The 26033-nt window shown below is 41.2% G+C and overlaps 1 protein-coding gene across 4 annotated transcripts in view; it reads left to right on the top strand.

The window, feature by feature from the left end:
* Positions 1 to 26033, top strand: part of CACHD1 (cache domain containing 1) — a 168099-nt gene that overhangs the window by 52839 nt on the left and 89227 nt on the right. For 3 of the 4 annotated variants that reach the window (XM_077333463.1, XM_077333466.1, XM_077333465.1), the window contains exon 2: positions 4809 to 4871. The exons of the other annotated variant lie outside the window; for it this stretch is intronic. In XM_077333463.1, the coding sequence (XP_077189578.1) occupies positions 4809 to 4871 (63 nt within the window). The remainder of the gene's footprint in view (positions 1 to 4808; positions 4872 to 26033) is intronic. 4 annotated transcript variants of the gene reach the window in all.

Here is a 26033-nt window from a genome sequence, read left to right as displayed (position 1 = left end):
TTGGGAGGTACCAACCTCAACTAAAGACAACTACAGTCCACTGTACACTGTTTGTACTTCTAATCTTTTGTAGTAATATTTTATAGCTAAGTCTTCATTAATACTATCTGTAAACTTTGTATAAAGAAATGGTGGCTTGGATCCAGTGACACACAAGAAGAAACATAAATGGACTTAGCACAGTTCCACTTGTACAACATCTTGTGCAGCACCTAGCACTTTATAGGGCCTCAATATTGATCACACAAGATCTTGCATATGCAAAACCACAAGTGGAGATAGCATGTTTGACTCAAACTGCTACCCCCCCCTCCCAAGAGCTCTGATGCAAGCAGAATTTTTGCGCTGAACCCAACTCAAAATATATTTCTCTATAGGATGGAAATTTCCCTGTGGCAAATTAATCTCACTAACAGTAAAATTGTATCCTATTGAATACGTAAAAAGTATTCTACTGTGTATTGTATTTAAGTTAAACATGTAAAGCAACTAATTCTTAACTACCATCCTGCAGTTTTAAAAAAGCTACTTTAAAATGTAATTTGAGTTTATATTTTTAATGTTTATTTAAACTCTTGCACCTTCTGTTTTGATATGATGTTAAAATTATTATAAGATCCTTGATTTCAAATGATTAAAATTTCAAAACAAAAATATTATGGATTTTACCGTTAAAATTTGAATTAATGTTTATGAGAATAGTATTTTTAAATATATAAACTGAGTAGCTGAATGGGAGCTTATCAGCATTATGACCTTTTTGTTTAAAGCTCTTTGTTATTTTTTATGCTTCTTCATATAGCTATGTATGAAAGCTTAGGTGAAGGGCCAGCTTTGTATTATGGATAGAAACCTTCATTTTAGCTGAAGGACTATTTTCTTGTTTCTTTTGATGTCCAGAGATCTAGTAATTTGTGAGTAGCAAAGAAACCGCATTTCTTTTTGCATCAAAATGACACCTTTTAATGTAATTATTTCTGATATTATCTTCTCATCTAGAATGTGCAAAAAAGATATGCAAGTTTAGTAACTGATCAGAGCTTTTAATAAAGTTGTAGCATGAGAGGAAGTTTTAATGTTGGGCTTTTCAAAATAGTTGCATTTTGCCTTTTAAATCCTTTTAGACTTACTGGGACTTGTAAACTCAGAAGATTTACTGCGGCTGCTTCCAGGGGTGGCCTTAGAATTAAGAGTTCAAATTTCTGAAATTCCTGAAGTCCCCGAGAGGGAAAGGAATAAGGAAAAGTGACAGTACTAAGTTTAGTGGAACAAAATATAAGATTATTTTAGAGTAATCCATGTGCTACACTACTGTCCTCTGAATAAAGGCAACAACACAGAATTAAGTTGCCAATTTACTTCTCATATGAATCAAAATGAGATTCTTGATTTCATATATTATTATTTCTCAACAGTGAAGTATTACATGCAAGGTGAAGACTAGTGGACATCACAATAAATGCAATATAGATTTTTTAACCAAATGGAGGAAATTGCATGCATATTTTTAAACCATTTAAAATAAAAACGCTTTGCTAAAGGCATTTGAGGTGGAGTGCATAAGGCTACATTATTTTGTTTCTGTAACTTTTTTATTTACTTAATACTATGGCATTATATCTTCATTGGTTTCATCACTTGCAGTTTACCAAAGTTTCTGCTTGATGGCTTTCATCTAGCCCATTACTGACTCCAGCATCCACAGAATTCAGTGAGAAAGAAAGGTAGAGCCTGTTGGTAACATTGTAGCTCACACTTCCTAGTGGCTTCATATAGATATTAAATAGCATGGGAAATAAGATGGAGTCCTGCAGCAACGCACAGGCCAACAACCAAAGGGCAGAGCAGGAATTCCCCAACACTAACTTATGTATTTATTTATTTATTTAATTTATATACAGCCGCTCATTATGATGAGTCAGAGTTGTGTACATAGAACAGAGAACCAAGAAAGTACATTGAAAGCATTTGTAATGATAAGAAAGAAGCATAAATTGTCAAAACAGCAATCATGCAAAACACCAATGAGTTGCCTTGCAGGATGGGTCCAGGTGGTAGGAAGGCCCCTTCGTTGGCCTCAACCAAAGCCTGGTGGAAGAGCTCTGTTTGCAGGCCCTATGGAATTTCTTAATTCCAGTAGGATCTTGATTTCATTGGGGTCATGACTGAAAAGGCCCTGGCTCTGGTTGAAGCCAGGCAAATTTCTTTGGGGCCAGAGATTACCAGCTTGTTGGAATCAATATAGTGTGTTGCTCTTTAAGGCAGCGGTCCCCAACCTTCTTATAGTTGGGGACCGCCTCTGAGGGTGGGAGAGAGCCGGCAGCCTGGCCACAGCAGCTGCACGTAAACGCGCATGTGCAGTTGCCGCGCATGCGCGTTTTCGCCACTAGGTGGCGCATGCGCAGAACAGCCACACGTGCGCGTTTTCGCCAGCAGGGGGCGCAAACACGCATGCGTGGTGGCTCCGCGCGTGCACGCTTGCGTCGCTGGCATGCCAGCGGCCACGCCTGCCTCTTCCCCCCCTCTCGCTGCGGGGGGAGGGGAAGGCAGGCGCGGCTGCTGGCGGCCCGGTACCATGGCCTTAACGGCCCGGTACCGCGCCGCGGACCGGGGGTTGGAGACCTCTGCTTTAAGGGGTATAGGCAGCAGACAGTCCTTGAGGTATGTAGGACCCAGACCACACATGGCCTTAAAGGTGAGTGCCAGTACCCTAAACCTGATCAACTGGTAGCCTATGTAGTTGCTGGAGGATTGCAATGTAAGCCTTCCACAGTGTTCTGGTGAGGACATGGGCAGCTGTGTTTAAGACCAATTATAGTTTCCAAAGCAGGGATAAGGGAAGGCTTGTGTTGAGTGAGTTGCAGTAATCCAGTCTTGAGGTGATGGTCAGATGGATTGCTGTGGCATGGTGTTCTGTGGCCAAATTGGGCACTAACAGTTTAGCTTGATGGAGGTGGAAGAATGCAGTACGTTTGTGACTGAGCTTCCACAGTTAAGGAAGCATCAAGGATCACGCCCAGCTTCCTGACCTGTTGTGCAGTTCTGAAACCAAGTCCCTCACCAACTCTTCCAGATAGGACTCAAACCATTGTAATATGGTGCTCCTTAGCTCCAGGGCTGAGAGGCAGCTCAGTAAAATACTATGATTGATAGTCGTATTAAAGGTCACTGAGAGATCCAGCAGAACTAGAAGTCATATTCCCTTTGCCTGATTCGCAATAGAAGTCATCAACCAAAACAGTCTCTGTTCCAGATGCTGGCCTGAAGCCAGATTGAAATGGGTCCAGAAAATCTGTCTCTTCCAAGAACCCATGAAGTTGAGAAGCAAGATGAAGCTGAGTAGCAACAATGACTTGCATGGGGTCAGGAGGCCAATTTCCCCCATGCAAGACAGGCCAGGGATTCTGGCTTTATTGGAGGGGGCATCATTTGGGCATGAAAATTGGATATCTGTGGATGGGCAGGTAGTTGTGAGTTTCCTGCATTGTGCAGGGGGTTGGACTAGATGATCCTGGAGAGACCTTCCAAGTCCATGATTCTATGACTTTATGAACAAGAGAAGATTAGGTAATCTTTTGGAATATCCTTTTTTAATTGATCAAGACCACTACAAGACTGCTACCAAATAATGTGTTCCCTGAAAGCATCTTGATTGTATTGGGATATTTAGAAGAATAGTGATAGAACTCAGTGTACCTAATTAAGTAATTTCTGTTTGGCAGTAAATAGTAGGGTATGAGCTGTGGATCACTGACTTTGACAGTTTTATTTCTGATATGTATTTGTGAATTACAAATGGGTTCGAGGGGTCTGATTGGCTGGTTTGGCAGGGAGTTATGATGTGGCTGTGTATGGATGCTGTGACACAGTTTACTAATGTAACAGGATTGTTTTTCTTACATATTCCTACTGTTATGATGGTCAGTTCTTAGACTGACAAAGAGTGCTTGCACTCGGAAGCTCACTCCTTGAATAAATTCTTGTTGGTCTTAAAGGTGCTACTGGACTCTGATTTTACTGTTTGGATCTTGTGTGTGTGTGGTTGTGTGAGTGAAAGAGAGAGATGCTTTCAGGTTTCTGTGACTGATCTAGCTGGTTTTAAATTAAAATTCAATCAGGCAACTAGTCTGCTCCTGCTTTATCTAGTCAAGCTAGCCTCCTTTATCTTCCACATACACCTTCTGATTGAAATTCATCTGATATTCCCAGTAAATAACTCTTAGCCAAGAACTTGCCACTCCTTTCTAAGATCGCAGGACACAGATGAGCTGGTTACTAGAGTCACAAAATGGAGGAAGAATGGTCATTACTCTCCACTGATACAAATTATTGTGGCACCCTACTTCTGTATGTTAAATAAACCAGTAGATTTTGTATAATCTAGACAGATTTCTCATGAATTAACACTTAAGGATAAGAAAGTAAAGTTTTTTTTATTCCCCTTTTGAAGGAGCTGTGTTGCATTAAATCTATGGTATGTATAAACAATTACTGTATTCAGAGAAAACCAGATTTCAGACATGAAGTATAGCTATTTTAAATTCATAACACTTGGATGCTATGGCAGCACTCTGGATGCAATATCCTTTTCTTTTCTATAAAACACAAACATCTGTTTAATTTAATTATGGAAGCTTGTGTATGTTCAAGAAATTTGGTGTGGTTTTTCAGTCTCTATTATAATTCTTTTAATATTAGGTCTTTTGTGTTACATTACATGTTCTGTGCATAACTATTTCGTCTTCAAAATATAATGTATCATTATTTTGTGAATATGCCTAAGCAACTTTCCTTTTTTTAAATTACAGCGAATATTCAACTCCTTTGTATACACAGAAAAAATCTCAAATGGAGAAAGCGAAGTTCAGCAGGTAAGAATTATTATGTATATTATGTATAACTGTAAAAAAATGGGCACATTTCGTATATGGGCTATATTTCTATAACAAGCCAAATTCTGGTGTATCTTGTGGATGCTTGTGTTTGTGGATGCTTGTGTTTCACAGTAATAAAACATCCAGGACTCCAAAACATACTTTGACATGAGACAATGTTTATTTTGTGCACCTCCGTTGTTTAACTTTAGCATATTGGATAGCTCACACCAGTATGGTTCTTTTATAAAAAAATTTTTTTTTATATTAGAGACAAAATCTGTGCTTTGAACCTAAGATAGTAGATAAGTAACCTAAATGCTCATGAATTTTAAAGGAAAACTTTTCAAAATATCTACTATTAATTTCCAATGTTTATCTCTGAATATTCTTCTTCTACTTCACCTATCTCTCTTTGTGGTGAAGTAAATGTTTTCCAGGTTATCATAAAGACCTGTCTCTCTCTAGAACATTTAAAACTTGGTTTCCTGGAACAGTGTTGTCTTAATGAACTCATGAGTTACTTTTATTCACAATATGTTAAAAAGGCTTAGGGTTAAAAAGAAAAAGAATACCCAAATGGAAAAATGAATAGATTTCTTTAATTGTTTTGTACTTAGAGTGGCTTTGTTGTTGTTGTTGACGGAAATACATTGTTTATTACAGTACAAGTGACAATATCCTAAGAGGACAAGATGTGCTGCTTCTTGATACAATCGGCCAACTCTCCCACCAAACACAGGGAGCAAATTCACCCTGAGTTATTTTCATTTAACTACAATACTCTGTACTGGACTAAATTATTTCAGTTATTTGTGGATTTGAGATTTTGGGTTTTTTATATTTCCATTTTACATTGGTTGCTCTTAAGTTTTTTGTTATGTATATTTTGTATATTATTTCACAAGTGCTATGATTCTGCGCCCTCCCCCCCAAACAAGTAGTTTTTCTTTACTGATGAGACACTGGGATTTTTAAATGTCTTTTTTCTTTTGCCTTTGTTGCCTGTATATGTATGCATTTGGACTAGGCTAGTGATTCTCTTGTTAGCTTCTTCAAATCAAGAAAACACTATTCAAGCCCCCTGAAGTATAAGTAGGAAAAAACAAAACAAGACAGTTCATCTGGAAGTACTTCCACTTGTCCTCAGCCTGAGGGGCAGGGTAGATCAAAGTATGACAGAATGAGCAGTATAATGTGGGTCTACAGAAAAGGACCACTAGGAAATAAACAGTTTGTTAAAAAGAAGCCACTGACTCAGTTATTCCTAGCATTGATGATATGCCCAAAAGACTTCAAAAGTTTTTTATTTTGCTCTTAGGATTAACATGGAACAAGTTTGGCACATTGTTTTGTAAAATGGATAAAGCATTGTATTTCAGGCTTTCTTCCTTGAGAGATCACCTTCTGCAAGGACTTGTCCATGAAGGAAACCTTCTGTATTGCAAACCATACTCCAGGTAGTACATTCATTTCATATAGGGCATTAAAAATGTCTTTTGGATCAAAGTATCAAACTGTGGGAAGAAGAAGAGTTGGTTCTTGTATGCCGCTTTTCTCTACCAGGAGGAGTCTCAAAGCAGCTCCTCTTTCCTCCCCCCACAACAGACACCCTGTGAGGTGGGTGAGGCTGAGAGAGCCCTGATATCACTGCCCGGTCAGAACAGCTTTATCAGTACTGTGGCGAGCCCAAGATCACCCAGCTGGCTTCATGTGTGGGAGCGCAGAATTGAACCCGGCATGCCAGATTAGAAGTCCATACTCCTAACCACTACACCAAGCTGACTGTACACTAGGTTATCTGAACTGATCACCGAAAATGCTTTTGCTGAAGTTGGCATTCCCTACCTCATCATACTAGTATGCTGTTCTTTGTTTGAGTAATGACAAAATTATGTTTGCAGCTGGCAAATCTTCAAATGTAGATGTTAGGCAGACTACCAAGTGCTTAACCCTCTTGGTATAGTGGTTAAGAGTGATGGCTTCTAATCTGGCAAGCCGGATTTGATTCCCTACTCCTCTGCATGTAGTCAGCTGTGTGAACTTGGGCTAGTCACAGTCCTGATAGTGCTTTTCTCACAGTCCTGTTAGAACTCTCTCAGCCCCACGCACAGGGGAGAGGAAGGGAAGGCAATTGTAAGCTTCTTTGAGACTGCCTTCAGGTAATGAAAAGCAGGGTATAAAAACCAACTCTTCTTCTGCCTAGATAAAAATTACAGTTTAAAAGCTTGGCTGTAAAATCCAGGGCAAGGAAGAACTTCTGTTTCTATCCCTTTCTTCCTGATGTGAGGTCTACTTAGGCTCCTTCTCTGCATCCAGGTGTATCTGTGGGTGAGCAATGTGAAGAAACAGTTCCTCTCTCCCCCTTGTTTTGTACAAAGTGTTCTTTCTCTAGGACATTACCAATGTTCTAAGCGTATATGATAGTGCTTAGGAGGGTTGTGATTGGCAGAATATTTGATCAGTATATTAACCTGTGCTAGGGCTTCAAAGCTGGGTAGTAGGTGGTGGTGGTAGAAGAAAGCTTGCACTTAGCACCCTCGATGGTGGTCTCCCAGGAAAAGACTCATGAAAACATCTGACCATGGGCCAGTAGTTGTCAGCTACTTCAGTTGACTTCAGAATGTCTTCAATGCTTTTGCATTTCCCTTGTTTGTGTCCCTAACATACCATTTTTTCAGATTTTACCATCAGACTCTGTTATCCATTTCCTCCCTCTTTATGGAGCCCAGCCTAAAAGTATCATTTTTTTACCCTAAAAGTATCATAAAAAGGACAGTTCCAAAGGACAGTGACTTGTTACTATTCTCTTTCGATGCTGATTCTTTAGGGTAAGGCAAAAAGTTCCTGCTGTATCCTATAATATTTCTCAAACTGTTGGCATTTGAAGTGTTCCTTGCGAGTTGCTGAGCGAATGAGAAATTGCCTAGGTATTTTCAATTTTACTAGCCTATGTTAGAGTCTCCCATTAATATAGGCCATTAATATATCCAGCTGTCATTGCTCACCCAAAGTAAGAAATTATAGTGGACTCTTACCTGACAAAAAGAAATGAGTGAGACAAGTTTGGCCAGCTGAGGGAATGTAGGCCAGAATTTCTTATTCCCTAAGAAAGGTAGTTTTAATCTCAACTGTGTTAATTACATGGGAATCTGCAGACTAACAGGAATCTTCACCTGCACAATTCAAACCTTCTCAGTGTCCTCATTATGGAAGTGCACAAAGCCCAGCTTTCAGGTATACTATGTTCCCCAGTGAGCTCCTCACCTGCTTACTTTGTGAGTGCATTGTTCATGTGGTATGGCATTCAAGTTGGAATTTTAGTAGGCATTAATCTCTGTGGTTTTAGGGGAGTTTATCTATAAAAAAAGAAATTAATAAATCCAGTTCCTAGATTTACTGCTAGCTTTGAGTGTGTGTTGTTTGTGTGATGTGCTCCCTTTGTGCTAAGTGTCCCCTTTGTCCCTAAGAGCTTTATCATCAAAGTCTCCCTGTGTGTGCTTCTTGTTTAAACATGATGTCAAAGTGATATATATCCAGGCCATGCCTCTTGTTATATGGGCTGTATTCTCCTCCTCTTGATATGCCATGATCAAGTTATTTAGGATTCTGTTGTTTTATATACAAAGAAGACTGTGAGGTGATGGAGAAGTGGTGAAAGACTCTCCATTCACACTAATGGAACTGTTTTAATTTATGCTGCTTATTGAGAACCAGTTTAGTGTAGTGGTTAAGACCAGTGGCCCCAAATCTGGAGAGCTAGGTTTGATTCCCCACTCCTCCCTTGCAGCCAGCAAGGTGACTTTGGCTCTGTCACAGTTCTCTCAGAGCTCTCTCAGCCCCACCTGTCTGTTGTGGGGGAGGAAGGGAAGGCAATTGTAAGCTCATTTTGAGGCTCCTTCGAGTAGTAAAAAGGGTACAAAAAAAAAGCTTTTATGATTTTTATTTGAAGGGAAAATATTGCCCTGTTTTGGCACTAGGGCAAATTTCTGAGTGAGTATAGGATTCCAGTATAACTCTACTTCTTTCTAACCATGCTCCCAACTCAGCCGGCATTGTGCAAATATCCTTGCTTATTTACCTGGAGTGTAAGAGGTAAATGAAAAGAGCTTTTCTCCTCAGTCCATAAGAAAATCAGACTGGTACTCATTCTGCAATTCACAGTGAACAACTTCCACAATTACCATGAACCAAAAGAGCCACAAAACTACTGTAAATCCATTCATACTGACACAATAATAAAAGCTATATCTATTAATATTAGTTTAGTTTATTCTGTACAGCAGCTCAGCCAGATAAAATTTGAAAACAAATATTAAGTGGAAGAAACTTGTCCATAGGAGAAGTTTCATTTTTTCCTCCTCTGTACAACATATAATTACCTATTCATATTAAATATATAACTATACATTTTAAATTATCAGACTACCTCTGAGCATGTAGGGTTGTCATCTCCCCAGTTCTGCTGATGCTTAGCGAGCCCATATATATCTGTGAGGGAAAGGGTCGCCAGTCACAGTTACGACACATAACGGTGTGCATGCTTCCACACTCTCCAGAACTGTTTATGGATCTGGATATTAAAATTAAACAAGTTCCCTTCAGCGATGGCTATTTCAACATGGGAACTATCAGCCCACAGCACAGCACACAGGTTGAGAATCCCTGATGCAGAGGCTCAGCAAGTTTTAACTATGTGCATAAGGATAGTTACTGAAAAGAAACCCTTCAACTAAGATCAAACTATTGAAACAACAGGACTGACTTCTCAGTAAATAATCATAGAATCGTATATGGTACAGTTTAGATTTTAAAGGCAGTTTTGTGTGTGCAATTTTATGCATTCCAAATTTTCTGCTACATTATTTTCTGCCGTCTCTCCCAATGTCTAAATCTGGATTGTGCACTCCTTTGAGGAGACACCTATCTTTAAGTTACTGTGGGTGTTCATGCTCATTTTACACTGCAGACTACAATGTACATTCATGTTTCAGCAACAATAATAATTTGTCATCTTCCAATGAGATGTTATGTTTAATTCAATAAATGTAAAAATGGGACCAGAACACCATGTACCAAAATATTTTAAAGCTAATTTCTTTTATTGAGAAGCTGCCAGAAGGTGAGTAGATCCTTTGGAAGTATTTCCCATATGTTTTTATTTCCTTTTTATGAAAAAAAAATGAGGTCAGATTCTTCTGTGGTTTCTTAAGAACATTCTTAAGAACACAGATGATTAGGAGAGGCCTACAGGGTTAGAATAAGGGTCCTTATAGTTCAATTTCAGGTTTCCTACATATCCCATAGACACAGGACTAGAAAAGCCAATATCTCTCCCCTTTAAGTACATTTATAGACCTCTGTCTATAGATATATCTCTCTCATTTTATCTTTGAAATTACTGAGGAAATTTTGACCTGAAAAACCAGGGTGGGAAGATAGTGTGGTATAGCCTAATCTCCTCAGATTGTGGAAGCTAAATAGGGAATAGGTACTTGTCAGGGAGACCCCCAAGGAAAACTGCAGAGGAAGGCAATTGGAAACCCATTGCTTCTCATTTGCACTGATGAAAGCCCTTGCTAGGATCACCATTAGTTGGTCATAACCTGATGGCACTACAGGAAATAAAGCCAGTAATTTTTATCGTATCTGTGTGATACAGGTACTAGTGTCACAAGAAAGGTAAAAAAGAAATCTAGCTCTTGCACTTTTGAATTTGCTTTGAAATCCCAATTGTCAATTCCTTGCATTATAATAGAGACAATTAGCTATCAATTGTTGTTATGGAACATCTACTGCTGTGTTCCCTAAAACGGCAATGATAACGGACATGACTTCCAGTGTCCTGCCTTAGGGAGCGTGGCAGTAGATGGTGGTGGCAGTACTGTGAGGCTAAAAACTGGGCCTTGGAGCTCTGCCGCAGTACCACACATCTTCCGAGGCCTGCCCTTCCATTTGGAGAGCAGGACTGCCCTGGGAAGAGATGAGATGCTGCTGGCGCCGCGGCAGAGCTGTGAGGCTCAGAGCTGGGCCTCAGAACTTTGCCGTGGTGCCATCCATCTTCCCAGGCCCATTCCACCCTTTGGAGAGCGGGACCACCTTGGGAAGAGGGGAGATACTGCTAGAAGAGCAGAGCCGCAGCCTGCTAGGTAAGGAGGGGGAGGGAGTGTGTGTGTGTGTGAGAGAGGGAGGGGAGGTAGAGAGGGAGGGAGGGACCAGAAAGGAGAGGTAGGTGGGAGTGGGAGTGTGAAGGAATCCGTGTCTCCCCCTCTCCCTTATGTGGATTTGTTCCACATAAGGGGCAAGAATCCTTTTTGGTAGGGTTTTTTTGTTTTTGTTTATAGCCACAAATTTGTTCAGTTGATTTGTATTTTCACAGCTCATCTGATTTCTGTGCAAGTAAAGTAAATTATTTTTGTAAATAGTGCTAAATTTGGTAGTCTCAATTCATCTCAGGTGAGGTTGTGAAATCTGCATAGTATGAACTTGCCAACGTATGAAAAAGTGTTGTGCTGCCATGCTAACCTTGGCATTACTGTTCACCTTGGAATTGTAAAAAGTCACACAAGTTTTAGCCTAAGTATCTGAATACTGTGAACACAACTATTAAATATCTTTAGACACTTTTATTGCCTCTACATACTAAATTGCATACTTTTAACATGTGCAACATGTTGAAATGGAAATTTGTGTGACTTTGACGACAATCCTTTTTCCAGTTGCCAATGTATAAAATGTAGGCCATCTTGATTATTTCAAAGACTCATTGACTTTATTTGTAAGATAATAGTTTTCACTACCATTTTGTGGGTGGTCTGCATGCCTTTAAAAATCATATGGGTTAAATTATACAATGGCTTTTAGGAATAGCGAGTGTTATAAGGGAGGAGTGGAGTTCAAAAATAAATAGGCACTTCTCCAGTAAAGACTTCTGTAGGTATTGCTTACACCACAGCTCAAGTTCCATACATTAGCTCTTAACTAGATATAAATAAATGTCTAAACAGTCTAAGTATCATGATGAATATTTATCTGTCAGAGGAGATGGATGACACCCCAATGTAATATAACTACCATGGTCAAAAGCTTGGGATTGAAGAATCCGAAAGAGTAAGTTAATATTTTTGCTTTAATAATAACTAGGCCTTCTAGTGCTGATGAATCATGATTACTGGGGTTTATGAGTAAATGCAATATATACAAATGGATCACATTAAAACAAAATGACAGGAATTCTGGGCAAATATAATCTATAAGCCATTTATCTTCATGTTGTTCATTATCTTTGCCCTAACTTACATCCTAAAAGCATTTGTTGTCAGTTCATTAACCTGGAAAAGTTCTAAGAGGTTACTGATGTTATGTTTTCTTTTAAATGCACTAAGCAAGTGACTTCTTATAGTTTAAAGAATGAAAAAAATATGGATACTGAGTGTAAGGAGCAAAGATAAATATTATATTCAGTCTCATGACATGACACACTATGAATGTCCTGAGGGCAAAATGTGCAATTTGACTGTCTGCATTTTAAAGTGGCCTTTCCTTGGGAAGGCTTTTGTAGAATATGCCCATTTGTTTAATGCTAGGAAATTAATTCAGTACTTGCCTGAGATCCCAAACTGAAAATAAATAAAACTACATTTCTATGCCACTGTTGCATCTGCCCAGAGTAGACCCAACAACTCTTCCAGGTGGTCAGGGGGCTGACGGGAGGAAGTAGACTACTCTGCAGTTTGCTAAAATCATTTTACTAAGCATTTTATGGCTACAGGCTCTTGCCACTCTTTGGACTTGGAGTCTGCATTAGTAGCAACAGGATTTGATGATCACAAAGTGCCAGTTTGTTCTGTTGTGTGGGATACCTTTCAGCTTGTGTTGTCTGAGTATGTGGACAGGATTCATGGAAATTTTAGACGTTTGTATGACCCGTACTCTTCCTGGCTGCTTAAATCTGCTTGTGGTACTGGTAGACTGGGTCTAGGTGACAATAAATGCCTCTATGGAGAAGTTATGACTGGTTCTGCCTTAAAGTCGGCAGTGGTGTAGCCCTTCCTGAAGAAACCTATTCTGAACCCAGGAGAATAGTGTGAGTCTAGTGGCACCTTTAAAATCGACAGTGTTTAATTTTGCATACAAATTTTTGTATCCATGTACACTTCTTAAGAAAGTTTATATCCAGATGCACATGAAAGTTTATATCCAGAATTAAACATTGTCAGTCTTAAAGGTACCACTGGTCTCAAACTGTTCTCCTGGGTTCAGAGCAGGTTTCTTCAGGAGGGGATAGTACTTTTCCAATTCAGTGTTTGCTGGAGGTCTCATTCTGGGTCTCCAGTGACTTATTTCCTGACCTGTTACTCTGCATCTGTTGAAGGTATTGTATGCTGAATTGTACTGTCCGTAAATGCAGAGTCCCCCACAATGCCAAGGGCACCGTTTTTCTAAGAATTTCCTATGGATTGCTCAATCTTGCAAACTCCTTGGAAATCAGCTTTAGGTAATTACCATCTAGCTGATCAGCAAAGTGCTGGGATCATCTTTGGCAGATGCATCACAGCTTTGTTTACTCAGTGTAGCCACAGACACAGACTTACATTTCTAGTCTTGGCAATTTTTCTTTTTTGGAAAGTGAAATTTAAAAGTTGATCCTTCCCTCAGTGGTCTCCATTTTTTGATAGCCAGTTCCAATGGTAAATATTTTATGACTGGCCCTTCTCCCCTCATGAAGATAGTTTCAGGTGGCTAGTTTTGTTGTCCTGCAGTAGAAGAGCAAGTTTGAGAGTCAGAGTTCCCCTTTGTCAGATTGAGGGCATGAGCATTCCCTGGAAAGCTGACATCCTGGAAATCTTGTTGGTCTTTAAAGTGCGAGGAGACTAAAATTTCACTCGTCCCTCTACATGTAGCCATTTTGTGGTGATGCCCACTATCCTTTTTCATAAAACCTGGAAAGCTGACATCCTGGAAATCTTGTTGGTCTTTAAAGTGCGAGGAGACTAAAATTTCACTCGTCCCTCTACATGTAGCCATTTTGTGGTGATGCCCACTATCCTTTCTCATAAAACCAAAACCTCTCAGGCTCAACAAAGTTGGTGATCCTGTTCTACATACTGTTCTTGGGTGACTTTACTGATCCTCAAGGCTTTTAGTATTGCTTGTCTCCCTCATCAGTGCTGGGGTGACTTTTTATATAGCTATCTCTGCATTTAGACAATGCTTTGTGGGTGGCCAGATTATATTCAACAACATAAAGCCATCCGAGAACCTTTAAGGAAAACACAGACTTGTTCAGGAAAAGACAACATATTTAAGGAGCTGGAAAGAGCAGTGTAACAATTTCTGCCTGGATAAGAAAATAGTTGCCCTACTGACAAGTTGTCACTATGATTGCTGAATCAGACAGATATCTGCAGCAGAAGGGGGTAATATTAGGCAGAAAATAATACCAATGTTTTAGTTTACATAAAGAATGAAAGGGACAGCATTTTTGACTCTATGCAGGTTATACATAGTGAAGATAAATGAAAAGTTATGAAGAATGCAAGCAGTGAATATAACACTTGTAATCCTGATAAAACTTCAAAAAAGAAATATGGCATTAAATTGCTGATGGCAGTTTTGTTGTTGTTGTTAGGTGCGAAGTCGTGTCCGACCCATCGCGACCCCATGGACAATGATCCTCCAGGCCTTCCTGTCCTCTACCATTCCCCGGAGTCCATTTAAGCTTGCACCGACTGCTTCAGTGACTCCATCCAGCCACCTTATTCTTTGTCGTCCCCTTCTTCTTTTGCCCTCAATCGCTCCCAGCATTAGGCTCTTCTCCAAGGAGTCCTTCCTTCTCATGAGGGGGACAAAGTATCTGAGTTTCACCTTCAGGATCTGGCCTTCTAAAGAGCAGTTTAGTGCAGCAAAATATGGTATGTGGTAGAATGTACAATGGGTGTCTTGAAACAATTCCATAAAACAATTGTCTGCTTTACCAGATGATCAAAATATATTGTGCATTGCAACCTCGCCTAATTATTGCCATTTGTTTTCATAATAACAGTCAGACAAGAAATGGACATACAAAGTAGGTTTTGGAAATTTTATGGCCTAGAATAAAAAGACAATGTTATCCTTGTTTCTCTTGGGTTAGATTCTCTCCCCTACCCCATCTTGATTTCTATCTTTCAAACATTCTCCATCAACAGAGAAAAGGTATTAACTTTGTCTCAGAATGCTTCTTGTTCTATGGGCACTCTGGACCTCGTGGCATTCTTAGCGTTTCAGATTGCCTGAAGTTGATTTAAGCTACAGAGAGAATTGTGCTTCTGCATTACAAAGGTATTTTGCTGGAAGTTGTTAAATTGGCAAAAAACAAAAAACTCCCAAAAGGCATGTTCACCTGTTTGTTGAAGATTTCCTACGATATGGTGGCTGAGATAACTGAGAGGGCCATTCTCTTTGATACATATTACCAAAGCAGTTTATAGTAATTTTGCATGCAGCAACTTGTAGAAGTCTGCTTGAGCAAAGGGTCAGGAAGTGTCACTGCTACATAAACAATCTACTATAGTGGGCTTAACTATAGCTCCATGGAAGGTGTTAGCATGGTATAATATGGAAAGAAACAGCTGATAGATAACAGACATTCCCATAGATCTCCTGTTTGTAATTCAGCCTGTCATCAGATAGGGGAAGAGGACACTTCCTAAATCCAGCTATGAGTTAAAAGAGGATATCAGATAGAGCCTGGCAATGGAACATACAAAATAGTTTCTGAAGAGGATATATATGTATAATAATGAAATAACTATGGATGGAAAAAAACCCTGGTGTCTATTATAGAGGAAAAACCACTAACAGGATCAAACTGTTGTTGAAATAAAAGTTGTGTCTCAGAGGATTTGTTTACTGTGCCAAACCATTTTCAGTGTATTATGGAATACTGTAATGGAAGGTTATATTTCCATATTGCTGTCTCAGATTCCTTGCAATTCTCACAATGCTTTAAAAACAATAATAAAATATTATTGAAATATTCCATTTTACCAGCAAAACTTTCTTACTTTCATTCTCAATGAATATCTCCTGTCTACGTTTGTTACATCAAATACACATGTCTGCTTGATTTATGCATATTTTAATACAGTTTTATCACATTAAAATTTTACAACTGGCATTAATAAAGCATATTTAATGTATTTCTTCCTTCACTACCAGTAATGGGGGAGGGGAACATCAAAAAGAATTTAGCAATAAAGGGAGCTTTTAAAGCTCTAGGGTTGTATGTAAATGAGCGAGCTGTCACTGAGAATGTTAAGTCAGGGATTCATTGATGTTATGATAATATATTGTCAATAGGAATAGTAGCATTTTTAGTGTTTTACACATGGGTATAAATAATACGCAAGCAGGTGTTTTTCCTTGACATGTATGCATAGTACTCAAATGGCATGCATTCTGGCTCTATACAAAGACATAAAAATTGATTATATAATTTGGGCAAATTGATATTTAATTATCGGAGTGCCACTTTCCTAATATTCAAATTCAAATGTGTCACCAGCGATATATCTAATTCTGAAAATGGATACTTAAATTGGGAGACTAGGACCCCAACTTTGTAGAAAAATCTGAAATATATATCAGGGAGAATTAAAACTTTCCCCAAAGTACAGAAGCAAGTTATGGTCATTGTTAGGCAACCATAGCTAGTCTTCAAGCCTTGGTTTCTTTTAGTAAAAGTGGGAGGAGGGGTGGAACCCTATCCAGTAATGTTTCATCCTTTGATGGAGGACTCATTGGGGCCAGGCTCACAATGAAGCTACAACTTGTTTGACTTATTCAGGCTTAGCTGCTTGCTACTTGTTCAACAGGAGGCACCTCACAGAAGCCAGTGTGATGTGCTGGTTAGCATAAGCTGGTTAGCAAGAGTTCCAGGTTCAAATACCTGCACTTTAGGAAAATGAAAGAGGAAATAACAAGGCAAGGGAAAACAAGATGTCCCAGCAACATTTTGTGGGTTCTCTCCTTCTCAATATATCTACTACTCAATGTTGTTCCATCTGTATTTACTTAAATCTAGAGACTGAAGCCATGCAAAGACAGCAGATCTCTGCAAACTTGGGGAAAGCCTTAGGTTAGTAGAACAATCTGAGAAAGATACATCAGTAGATTAAAAAAAATTGAAGTAATGCCTGTTCCTTTAAGGAATAGATTCCCTCAGCAACCATTGTGGTGGTTGACAGATAACCACAACAAAATATCCCTAGTGTTCAAACCTTTGTTTTTGTCAGTAAAAGGTAGTGTAGAGGGGCCAGGCTATGCAGCAACCATTGTGTAACTTGGTGCTATGCAATTTGTATAGTTCACCCTGGTGCAGTGGTGATGATTACTTGATGATTCACAGTTATCTGGCCCCACACAATCTCCAGACAACTTGCATGACCAGCAGAGGCCGCCATCCAATTCACCTGAATGACTTGCTGCCACACATGATTCTTATAACTTGGCCAGACATTTCCCCAGGGGAGAGAAGCAGGGAAAACTGAAAGGCAGTGTAGGAAAATAGTTACAGTGTCAGAGCAGGAGTAAGATTAAATAGGTTTAAGAGACTGATCCTGTACTTTTCTGTGTGGAGACAAGAAAAACATAAGACATGGTTTTAAGTTCTCAAATTAGGTACCTGAGCATGGAAGTGAAATAAAGGATCATATTGTGTTAATCCCTCAAACTTTATTCTGGCTCAACATTGTACTAGCCATGTGCTTTACTTTCTGCTTGAATCACAGAAGGTAGAGATGTATATCATTCTAAACTGTTACTGAAAGTATATTAATTTTCTACTAATTAAGGCACACACAGTACATTCCTTGAATATATTCACAAGAGTAAGCCACACTAAATAGACCTGAGTAGGATTCTGATTCAACCTGCTTAGGATTGCACTCTCAGTGTCTTTCTCAGCTAACAGAAGAAATGTATTCAAGGAAGAAGCCAAGTTGACATGACTGCTTTCAGCTATCATGAGAAAACTCTGGTTTGTTTATGACAAGAACAAGACAGAAAGTCTTCAGGCTTATGTATTCTCTTTCTCTTCCCTTGAGCTTTGCACTGAAGTTAAAGTCTTCTAGGCTTATGACAAAGTGCAGTTTTGCTTGATCTCTAGTCATAATTCTGTGGTTTAGAATAATCCCAGTAGTGAGCAAGAGAAGTTTGTCATTTCACATACACCTTCCAAACCAGGAGATCTCCCACTTCTTCTTTACATACCTGTTTCAGCATGTGGGAGGGAATGGACTTGCTGACAGTGTAGATCAGCGGTCCCCAACCTTCTAGTAGTCGGGGACCGCCTCCGAGGGTTGGAGAGAGCCGGCGGCCTGGCCTCCGCCGCTGCTCGCAAACACGCACGTGCAGTTGTCGCGCATGCACGTTTTCACCAGCAGGGGGTGCAAACACGCATGCGCGGCAGCTCCGCGTGTGCGCGTTTGCGTCACTGGCGTGCCGGCGGCTGTGCCGGCGGCCGTGCCTGCTTCTTCCCCCCCTCTCGCTGCGGGGGGGGAGGAAGGCGCGGCCGCTGGCGGCCCAGTACCATGGCCTTGGCGGCCCGGTAACGGGCCGCGGACCGGGGGTTGAGGACCCCTGGTGTAGATCATTTGTAATTTGAGCAAACATGGATTTTGATTTTGATCACTGAAGGCAGCCTGTTTGTTTAAACATGTTTATGTTTGTATTGTCCATACTTACAGTAAAACATTGATGTGGTGACTCTTCTGATATTTTATTTTTTAAGGTTGAGGCATGTCATGATATCTTCTAAGAAGATGAAAGTGTTTTCATTTTGTTTTGTTAAAATATTTATACTCTGCCTTTCCCATAGCTCAAGATGGTTTACAAATTCAAATTTAAAATGTGCAGAATAAACCTCCACAGAATTTTCTCTCTTCTAAGATTGCCTACAGCTCTATTAAAAGCTCTAGGAAATAAAGTAGAGTAGAACCTACACTTCTAGGGATTTTGTTGGGATATCCATTCTGCAGAGTGGGAGCTGCAACTGAAAGAACAGAAGCTCTAGGCCAGATGGATAATCCTAAGCAATGTAAAAAACAGCTGGTGGCAGGTATCTCTCAGGCCCATTATGCACAGCCGCCGAAACGGTGATTTCGGGTCACATGGAAAATGCGGAGGGGGAAGACGTGACGCACACCGGTTATGCACGGGAGGGGGCGCGACGGCAGCAAAACCCAGAGTAACTGATTATCCACGCGGCGATCCCGGTGCCACTTCTGGTTCCGCCCGGTCACCCGGAAGCTGCGCTTTCTTCCGCGTTTCGTGAACGCGGCTTTTTCGGCGGCATGCACCGAAGCTGCAGCCGGTTGCAGCCGGCACCGTGCATTATCTGTGATTTTAGTCGCCGCCATTCCACCCCGAATGTGCGTTATTCCCCCCCTGCATAATGGGCCTTGGGGGTGATAGTGGTTATTTGGGCTATATCCAGTTATAAATTATTATTATTTGTAAGACACCGAGAGCCTGTGGAAAGGTGGGAGAAAATTTTGTAATAAAGAAATAAAAATGTGACAGAAAGTCCCTTTTTTGGACCAGCTGTTTAAAACATGTAACTGGTGTTTCAGTGACTATTCTGGAAACCTGCTTGCATCTGGATCCAATTTAAAGTCCTTCACAACCTGAGTTCCTCATACCTGTCAGACCCTGTCTCTCAATATGTTATATTCCCTGTCTTTAGGGGTCTTCTTTACAGTACCTTGCTTTGTTAAGTTTTTTTTTTTTTTTTGGTGAGTGCTTGAACTGGGGCATTCTCTGTAACTGGTGGTGTTAGTACTTTGGAATGCATAAGGAAGACATTTCTTCTGTCTGCTGTTCAAAAAGCATGTAGGGGTATTTTATTTCAGAGAGTTTTAGTGAAGGGTAAAATAACTGTTGAGAACGTTTGGCTGTGTTTTTATACATGTATATTGTTTTATTTCTGTTTGAAATTATTATGACAACCTATAGTTGACTGTGGGAGCTAACTTTAGTTTTAGGAGGAAGGCACAGTATAAATGTTTTAAATAGATCAATAATAAATATAATTCAGTGAAAATATTGGTTTAGAAATGGAGGAACAGGGAACTTAAGTCTGTATTACATGATAATTGGCAGCAATTTAATGGTGTTAGACTCATAACTTAGCAGTCCTATGTGTTAGTAATAAATCATTCTATGATACCAGTTAGGTATAGTTCTGCAAGCATTTTAATTTGAACAACATTCCATTAAAAACTATGGTCCTTGGAGGCCTATAACGGAGCTGTAGTATTTGATGGAAACAAAGTCACTGTTCTTATCAGTATTGGCTTCAGTATTCGCATAAGGAAATAAATCATGATGAAATGACCTGTTATTAATAGTTAGGAAGGACATTTGTCAGTCTATAGATTAATAAACAGACCAATTACACATTTCAGCCCACAAATTGAGTTGTGTTGTCAGATTACTCCATTGAAAGGTGGAATTTTGTACGTGTATGTAATAGGCAATTGAAGGGTGCTGAAAAGCAGCAGTTAGACATTATTAATTAAAGAACTTTATCTGTCTCTGAAGGTAGAGTGCATTAAAATGTGACATTGAACATTTTGCTGTGAGCTGTAAATTGCTGAAAGATTATTCTGTTTCTTCATTTGAGCTGCAAGCTATAGGGAATTTTCTAGTAAGGCTAAAATAATAGAGCTACAAATAAAAGTTGAAATGTACTGAACAAAACTGGACTTTGCTGAACTAGTCCAGTAAGTAATTTTCAATGGAAATTTTTGTACTTTTAGGGAGTTTGCTTGGGCAGTGCTGGGATGTAGCTGGCAGGTGCTGGGTATGTGCACTTATGGTGATCAGAGGGAGCCGTTATTTCGGCAGTTTTGGCTTGTGGCTTTGGGGGTCCAGTCAAGTGGTGGGGCAGCCTCACAAAACATGAGAGCGGCAGAGGTTGAGGAGCAATAATTGCCCACCGCGGTGCAGAGTGTGGGGGAGGAAAAGCAAGCCAGTTGCAGGAAACAGCATACAAGGTGAGGTGGAGCTAAGCAAGGAAGGACACGTAGGCATCTCAGTACATCCGGTGAGTCATCCTTGTCTGAGGATGAAACAGGTGGGAGACAGCGGGATGGTACTTATTGGTTAAAAGGGGCTTTGGTCCCTGGGATACCCTGTTGGTTGGCAAATAGGTTTGAGGCCATCACCTACCAGGTATGCTGCTGAGAATAACCCACTGGGAACTGTCCTGTCTCAGAAGTTACAGGAGCCTTGGATGGCTATTATATTGCCGTATTTAGAATGGTTCACCCAGAGGGGGATGCCCCCTAAGACTGGATCCAGAAAGCTAACTGAAGCACCCCTTGAACTTTGAACTTTGGCAGTAACACCAATTAGGTTAAAGGTTTTACTCCGGATGTTAGAGATTTATCCAGATAAAAACAGGGCAGCATATTTGGCTGCAGGATTTATCATTGGCTTCAGATTACTGTACACAGGAGAGAGGGTGGCAATGTCTTGCAGCAACCTGAAGTCAGCAGTTGATCTCCTGGAGGTGGTAGCCGAAAAAATCAGTAAGGAGTGTGCTGCTGGTCGCATGGCAGGTCCTTATGATGGTTCTCCATTACCCAATTTGTGGGTATCACGGAGTGGTTCCTAAGAAAACACTAGCAGAATACTGGATGATCCAGCATCTATCATACCCAAATGGACCATGAGTTAATGACGGGATAGATCCAGAGGTATGCTCTGTGAGGTATGCATCCCTGGATCATGAGGTAGCAATAGTGAGAGCATATAGTGTGCTTTCGTTAATGTCAAAGTGTGATATTAAGTCAGTTTGCTCGGATGCCACTTTCAAGGGTGCTGGTATGTCAATAAAGCAGTGCCTATGGGATGATCCATATCGTATTCTGCCCTTGAGGCATTCAGTACCTCCTTAGAATGGTTGGTAAAGGAGAAAACACAAAACTCTAACATAACTTATTAGTTGGATGATTTCCTGTGTGTGGGAACTGCTAATACGGAGGAATGTCAGGATAGGTTGGGTGCATTCATGACATTAGCAAAAGAACCGGGGGTTCCCCTGGCTGAAGAAAGAATGGAGGGGCCATCAACTCACCTGACATATTTGGGGATAGTGCTAGACTTGGTAGCTGGTTTGTCTCAGTTTCCACTGCACAAATTACACAGGTTGAAAACCTTATTGGGGGAAATGCTGCATAATAGGAAATGCACATTAAAGGACATGCAGATTTTGCATAATCATCTAAATTTTGCATGTAAGGCGGTAACCCCAGGCAGGACATTTTGTGCTAGACTGGCCAGGTCAATGGCGGGGGTCCAGGCATATCATTATCATATTCGCCTAACAAGATGTATTAAGAAGGACCTATGGGTATGGAAGGAGTTCTTGGATGATTACAATGGGGTGGCAATTTGGCAGACCCAAATTTTGCCAGGAAACTCCTTACAGGTTCAGTCAGATGTGTCTGGAAATCAAGGTTTTGGGGTGAACTTTCAAGAACGTTGGTGTGTTCCAACAATGGCCACCGCAGTGGGAGGGGGCAAATATCCTGTGGGATTTAACCTTCCTAGAACTTTTTCCTATACTGGTGGCAGTCAAAATTTGGAAGGAGGTATTTAGGAACTGCCGGGTATTATTCTGGTGTGATAACCAGTCGGTGGTAAGGGTAATCAGTAGCCCATCAAGCAGATCAGAGTGGGTTACACGGCTAGTGCGGGCATTGGTTTTAACATGCTTGAGAAATAACTTGTCTTTTAGCATGAGACATATACCGGGGATTCATAACAGCATAGCGAACACCTTGTTTTGGTTCCAGGAAACAAGGTTTGGGGAGTTGGCTCCAACAGTGAATCAGATGCCAGATCCTTTCCTGAATAAGCCATGAAAAATTCCCTGGCACCAGCAATGGAAAGAGCATATGATCGTGCTTTAGCAAGCTATGAGCGCTGGGTTCAATCTTGGGGACACCCCTTCCCTTTCCCACCAAGTGAAGATTTGGCACTACACTATTTGGCACATTTGCATTCGCAAGGGACAGCACCTAAGACAATTGTGGTGCAGCTAACCAGACCTTTATATGCAAATGACATAACTGGTGGGACCTGGCATCGTCCTTCTTGGCGAAAAGGGCAGTTGCAGGTTGGAGACAGTCAGCCTCTTCTAGAAAGGAGACCGCAGGAGACCGATATCATTGCAAGTCCTGCAGAGTATTCTACATCTTTCTGAGATGTGTTCAGCTGCCTACGAATACAAGCTATTTACGGCAGCTTACACTATGTCGTTCCATGGTGCTTTTAGATGCAGTGAGGTGGTGGCTGCTAGTAAAATGAGCAGGGGAGAGAAAACATTGGCCCGTGATGATACATTGGTTGGCAATGAGTTGCATATATATTTAAGGCTATCAAAAACTGACCAAATGGGAAGGGGCATGCATGTGGTATTGCAATAGACTTGTGAGAGGGTGACCTGCCCTATAGATAGGGTGCAAGCTTTTATGGAAGTTCGCCCTGACATTGTGGGCCCATTTTTTAAACATGCTGAAGGGAAATGCCTCTCTCACTACCAATTTGTGGTGGTTATGCAAGTAGTCTTAAAGAGGATTGGGTTGCAGCCAAGAATTATGGCTTCCTTTAGAATAAGTGCAGTAAAGCAAGCAGCAGCCTGGGGGTTTAATGCTGAGGAGTGGTGGAAGTCAGCTGCATCTAGGCCTTATGTGCAGCCAGATATCCCTCTTTAATTTTCTTCGTTTTTCAGGTTTGGCTCCAGCGTTGCCAATAATCTGGATTTTGGGACATGGTGTCGTATTATGGGGGGCAAAGTATGCTGCAGAGACCAGTTGGGGAACATGCTTGGGCATGGAGAGACAAGTAAACTTGAAGTGGCAGGGCCGGATAGGAATGAGATGGAGCTTGTTGACGGAGGTGCTGGTGTGACGAGTGCAAAGACATGGGACACCAGACCTGCTAATCCTCCAATTGGGGGACAATGATTTGCCTTTAATGTCAGGTCGCTGCTTGTTGGAGTTGATGAAAGTGGATATTGGGGGCAGTCAGAAGATGGTTGCCTAAGTGGACAAAGTGGTCAACCCTTATGGAACAGAGGGTCTGGCATGGTACAAATTCTCCAGCAACGGTTGATCTGGCCAGGAGATGGGTCAACATGTCAGTGTCAAAGCATGTGGAGAATTGTGGAGTAATTTGTCATCCAGCATTGTTCCGGGATTATGGGGTACACTTGACAGAATGGGGAATGGACACTTGGCTGCAGGGGGTATGGTTTGCTGTTTTGGGATGGCTACAGGTGCGAGTGTTGGTGGGAGCTCAAGGTAGAGTATATCCCAAGCTCTGTGGTGGTGAGATAAGGCGGATTCTTGAGGGTAAGCCAAGCTTGTGCACTGGCCTCACCAGGTTAGGGGGTCTCAATAAGAGGCTGGGTGGATGCTGGGCTCAAGAAAGCCAGCATTTCCGGATGGTTGATGGAACTCAGCAGAGGCAGACACCCAAAGGGTTCACATCAAAAGGCCACCTCAAATGGCTCACCAGGATAATCCGTTCCTGGGCAATTAGGCTGGATAGCCTGAAAGCCCGTGTGAAGGATGCATGATGACAGAGGACTGCCTTGCAATTGGTTGATCGCATGTGCAAGTCAAAAAGGTCAGGTAGCACATCACCATAATTGTTTTGTTTGATAATTCACTAGGAACTGGGAGGTTGTTTTTCTAACAGGTATCTTAGAGATAACAACATGTGTTCAGTTGGAAGTATATAAAAAAGAAAGTAGCCCAAAGAAGAGGTACAATCTTTTGGAGGGGTCTAGAGCCAAATCTGTGGATGCTTAAATCCAGATACTGGGAATGTGAACAGGCAATACTGAGATTTCTACAAAGCTGAAAAATATCCCAGATTTATAGAAAAAAATTGAACTCCTTTAAAAAAGAGGGGGGAGGTTAAAACACTCTAAAATTTTAGAACCAGCACCTGTAGCTTCAAAAATTGTTTGTTTATTTATTGGATTTTTTTCCCATTACTCCACAGATTCATGGCGGGTTACAATATACAAAATCCCATAAAACCCCATCCCATAAATTAAACAGACAGAACATGAACTAAAAAGATAAAACAAGATTGGCAGCGTAATCCTCCACATCCCTGCAGCTGACCACCCTCCAGGGTGGGGTACTCTAGTTGTTATTGTGCAGCCTGAGGAGGTGCCCATTGTTCCTCAACCAGAAGAACTCCATTTTACAGGTCCTGCTGAACTCTAGTAGCTCCATCAGGGCCCTGAGCTCTCCCAGGTGCTCATTCCATAGGTTGGGGCCAAGACCAAAAAGGCCCTGACCTTGGTTGAGGCTAGACATGGTTCCTTAGAGCCAGGGACTTCCAGTAGATCGGCACTCACAGAGTGAGAGCCCTGTGGGGGAGCATGAGGAGACAAGCTGTCCCTCAGATTGGCAGGGCCCAAGCTGTGAATGGCCTTAAATTTCAGCACCAAAACCTTGAACCTGCTCTGGGCCAGAACTGGCAACTAATACAGCTGCCTCAGCACAGGCTGTATATGGGCCTTCCAAGATGTACCAGTGAGGACCCAAGCAGCTGCATTCTGCACTAGCTCGAGTTTCTGGGTTAGGGACAAGGGTATGCCCATGTAGAATGAGTTACAGAAGTCCAGTCTAGAGGTGACCATTGCATGGATCACTGTGGCTAGTCAGTCCGGGGAAAGATAGGGTGCAAGTAGCCTCGCTTGGAGAAGATGGTAAAATTATGTGTTGGCTACTCTCGTGACCTGGGCCTCCAAAGAAAGGGAGGTGTCCCGAATCACCCCCAAATTCCTGGCTGAGGAAAAGATGTTTAGTTACTCCCCGACCAGGGTGGGTAAGTGCACTTCGTTGTCTGCCACCTTTCTGCCCAGCCACAGGACCTCCATCTTGGAAGGGTTGAGTTTCAGGTGACTCTAACCATCCAGTGATGGCTTCCAATTACATGTGGGTGTGGTCCAGGTGGCCATCTATGAGGAGATAGAGCTGGGTGTAATCTGCATATTGGTGACACTCTAACCTGTAACTCCAGCTATACCAGAGAGCGCATAAAGATGTTAAATAATGTAGGGGAGAATGCCGCCACCTGTGAGAC

This window comes from Paroedura picta, chromosome 4 (assembly GCF_049243985.1).
Source record: "Paroedura picta isolate Pp20150507F chromosome 4, Ppicta_v3.0, whole genome shotgun sequence".
Lineage (NCBI taxonomy): Eukaryota > Metazoa > Chordata > Lepidosauria > Squamata > Gekkonidae > Paroedura > Paroedura picta.
The sequence above is the reverse complement of the archived record's forward strand: the minus strand, read 5'-3'. Positions and strand labels throughout refer to the sequence as shown.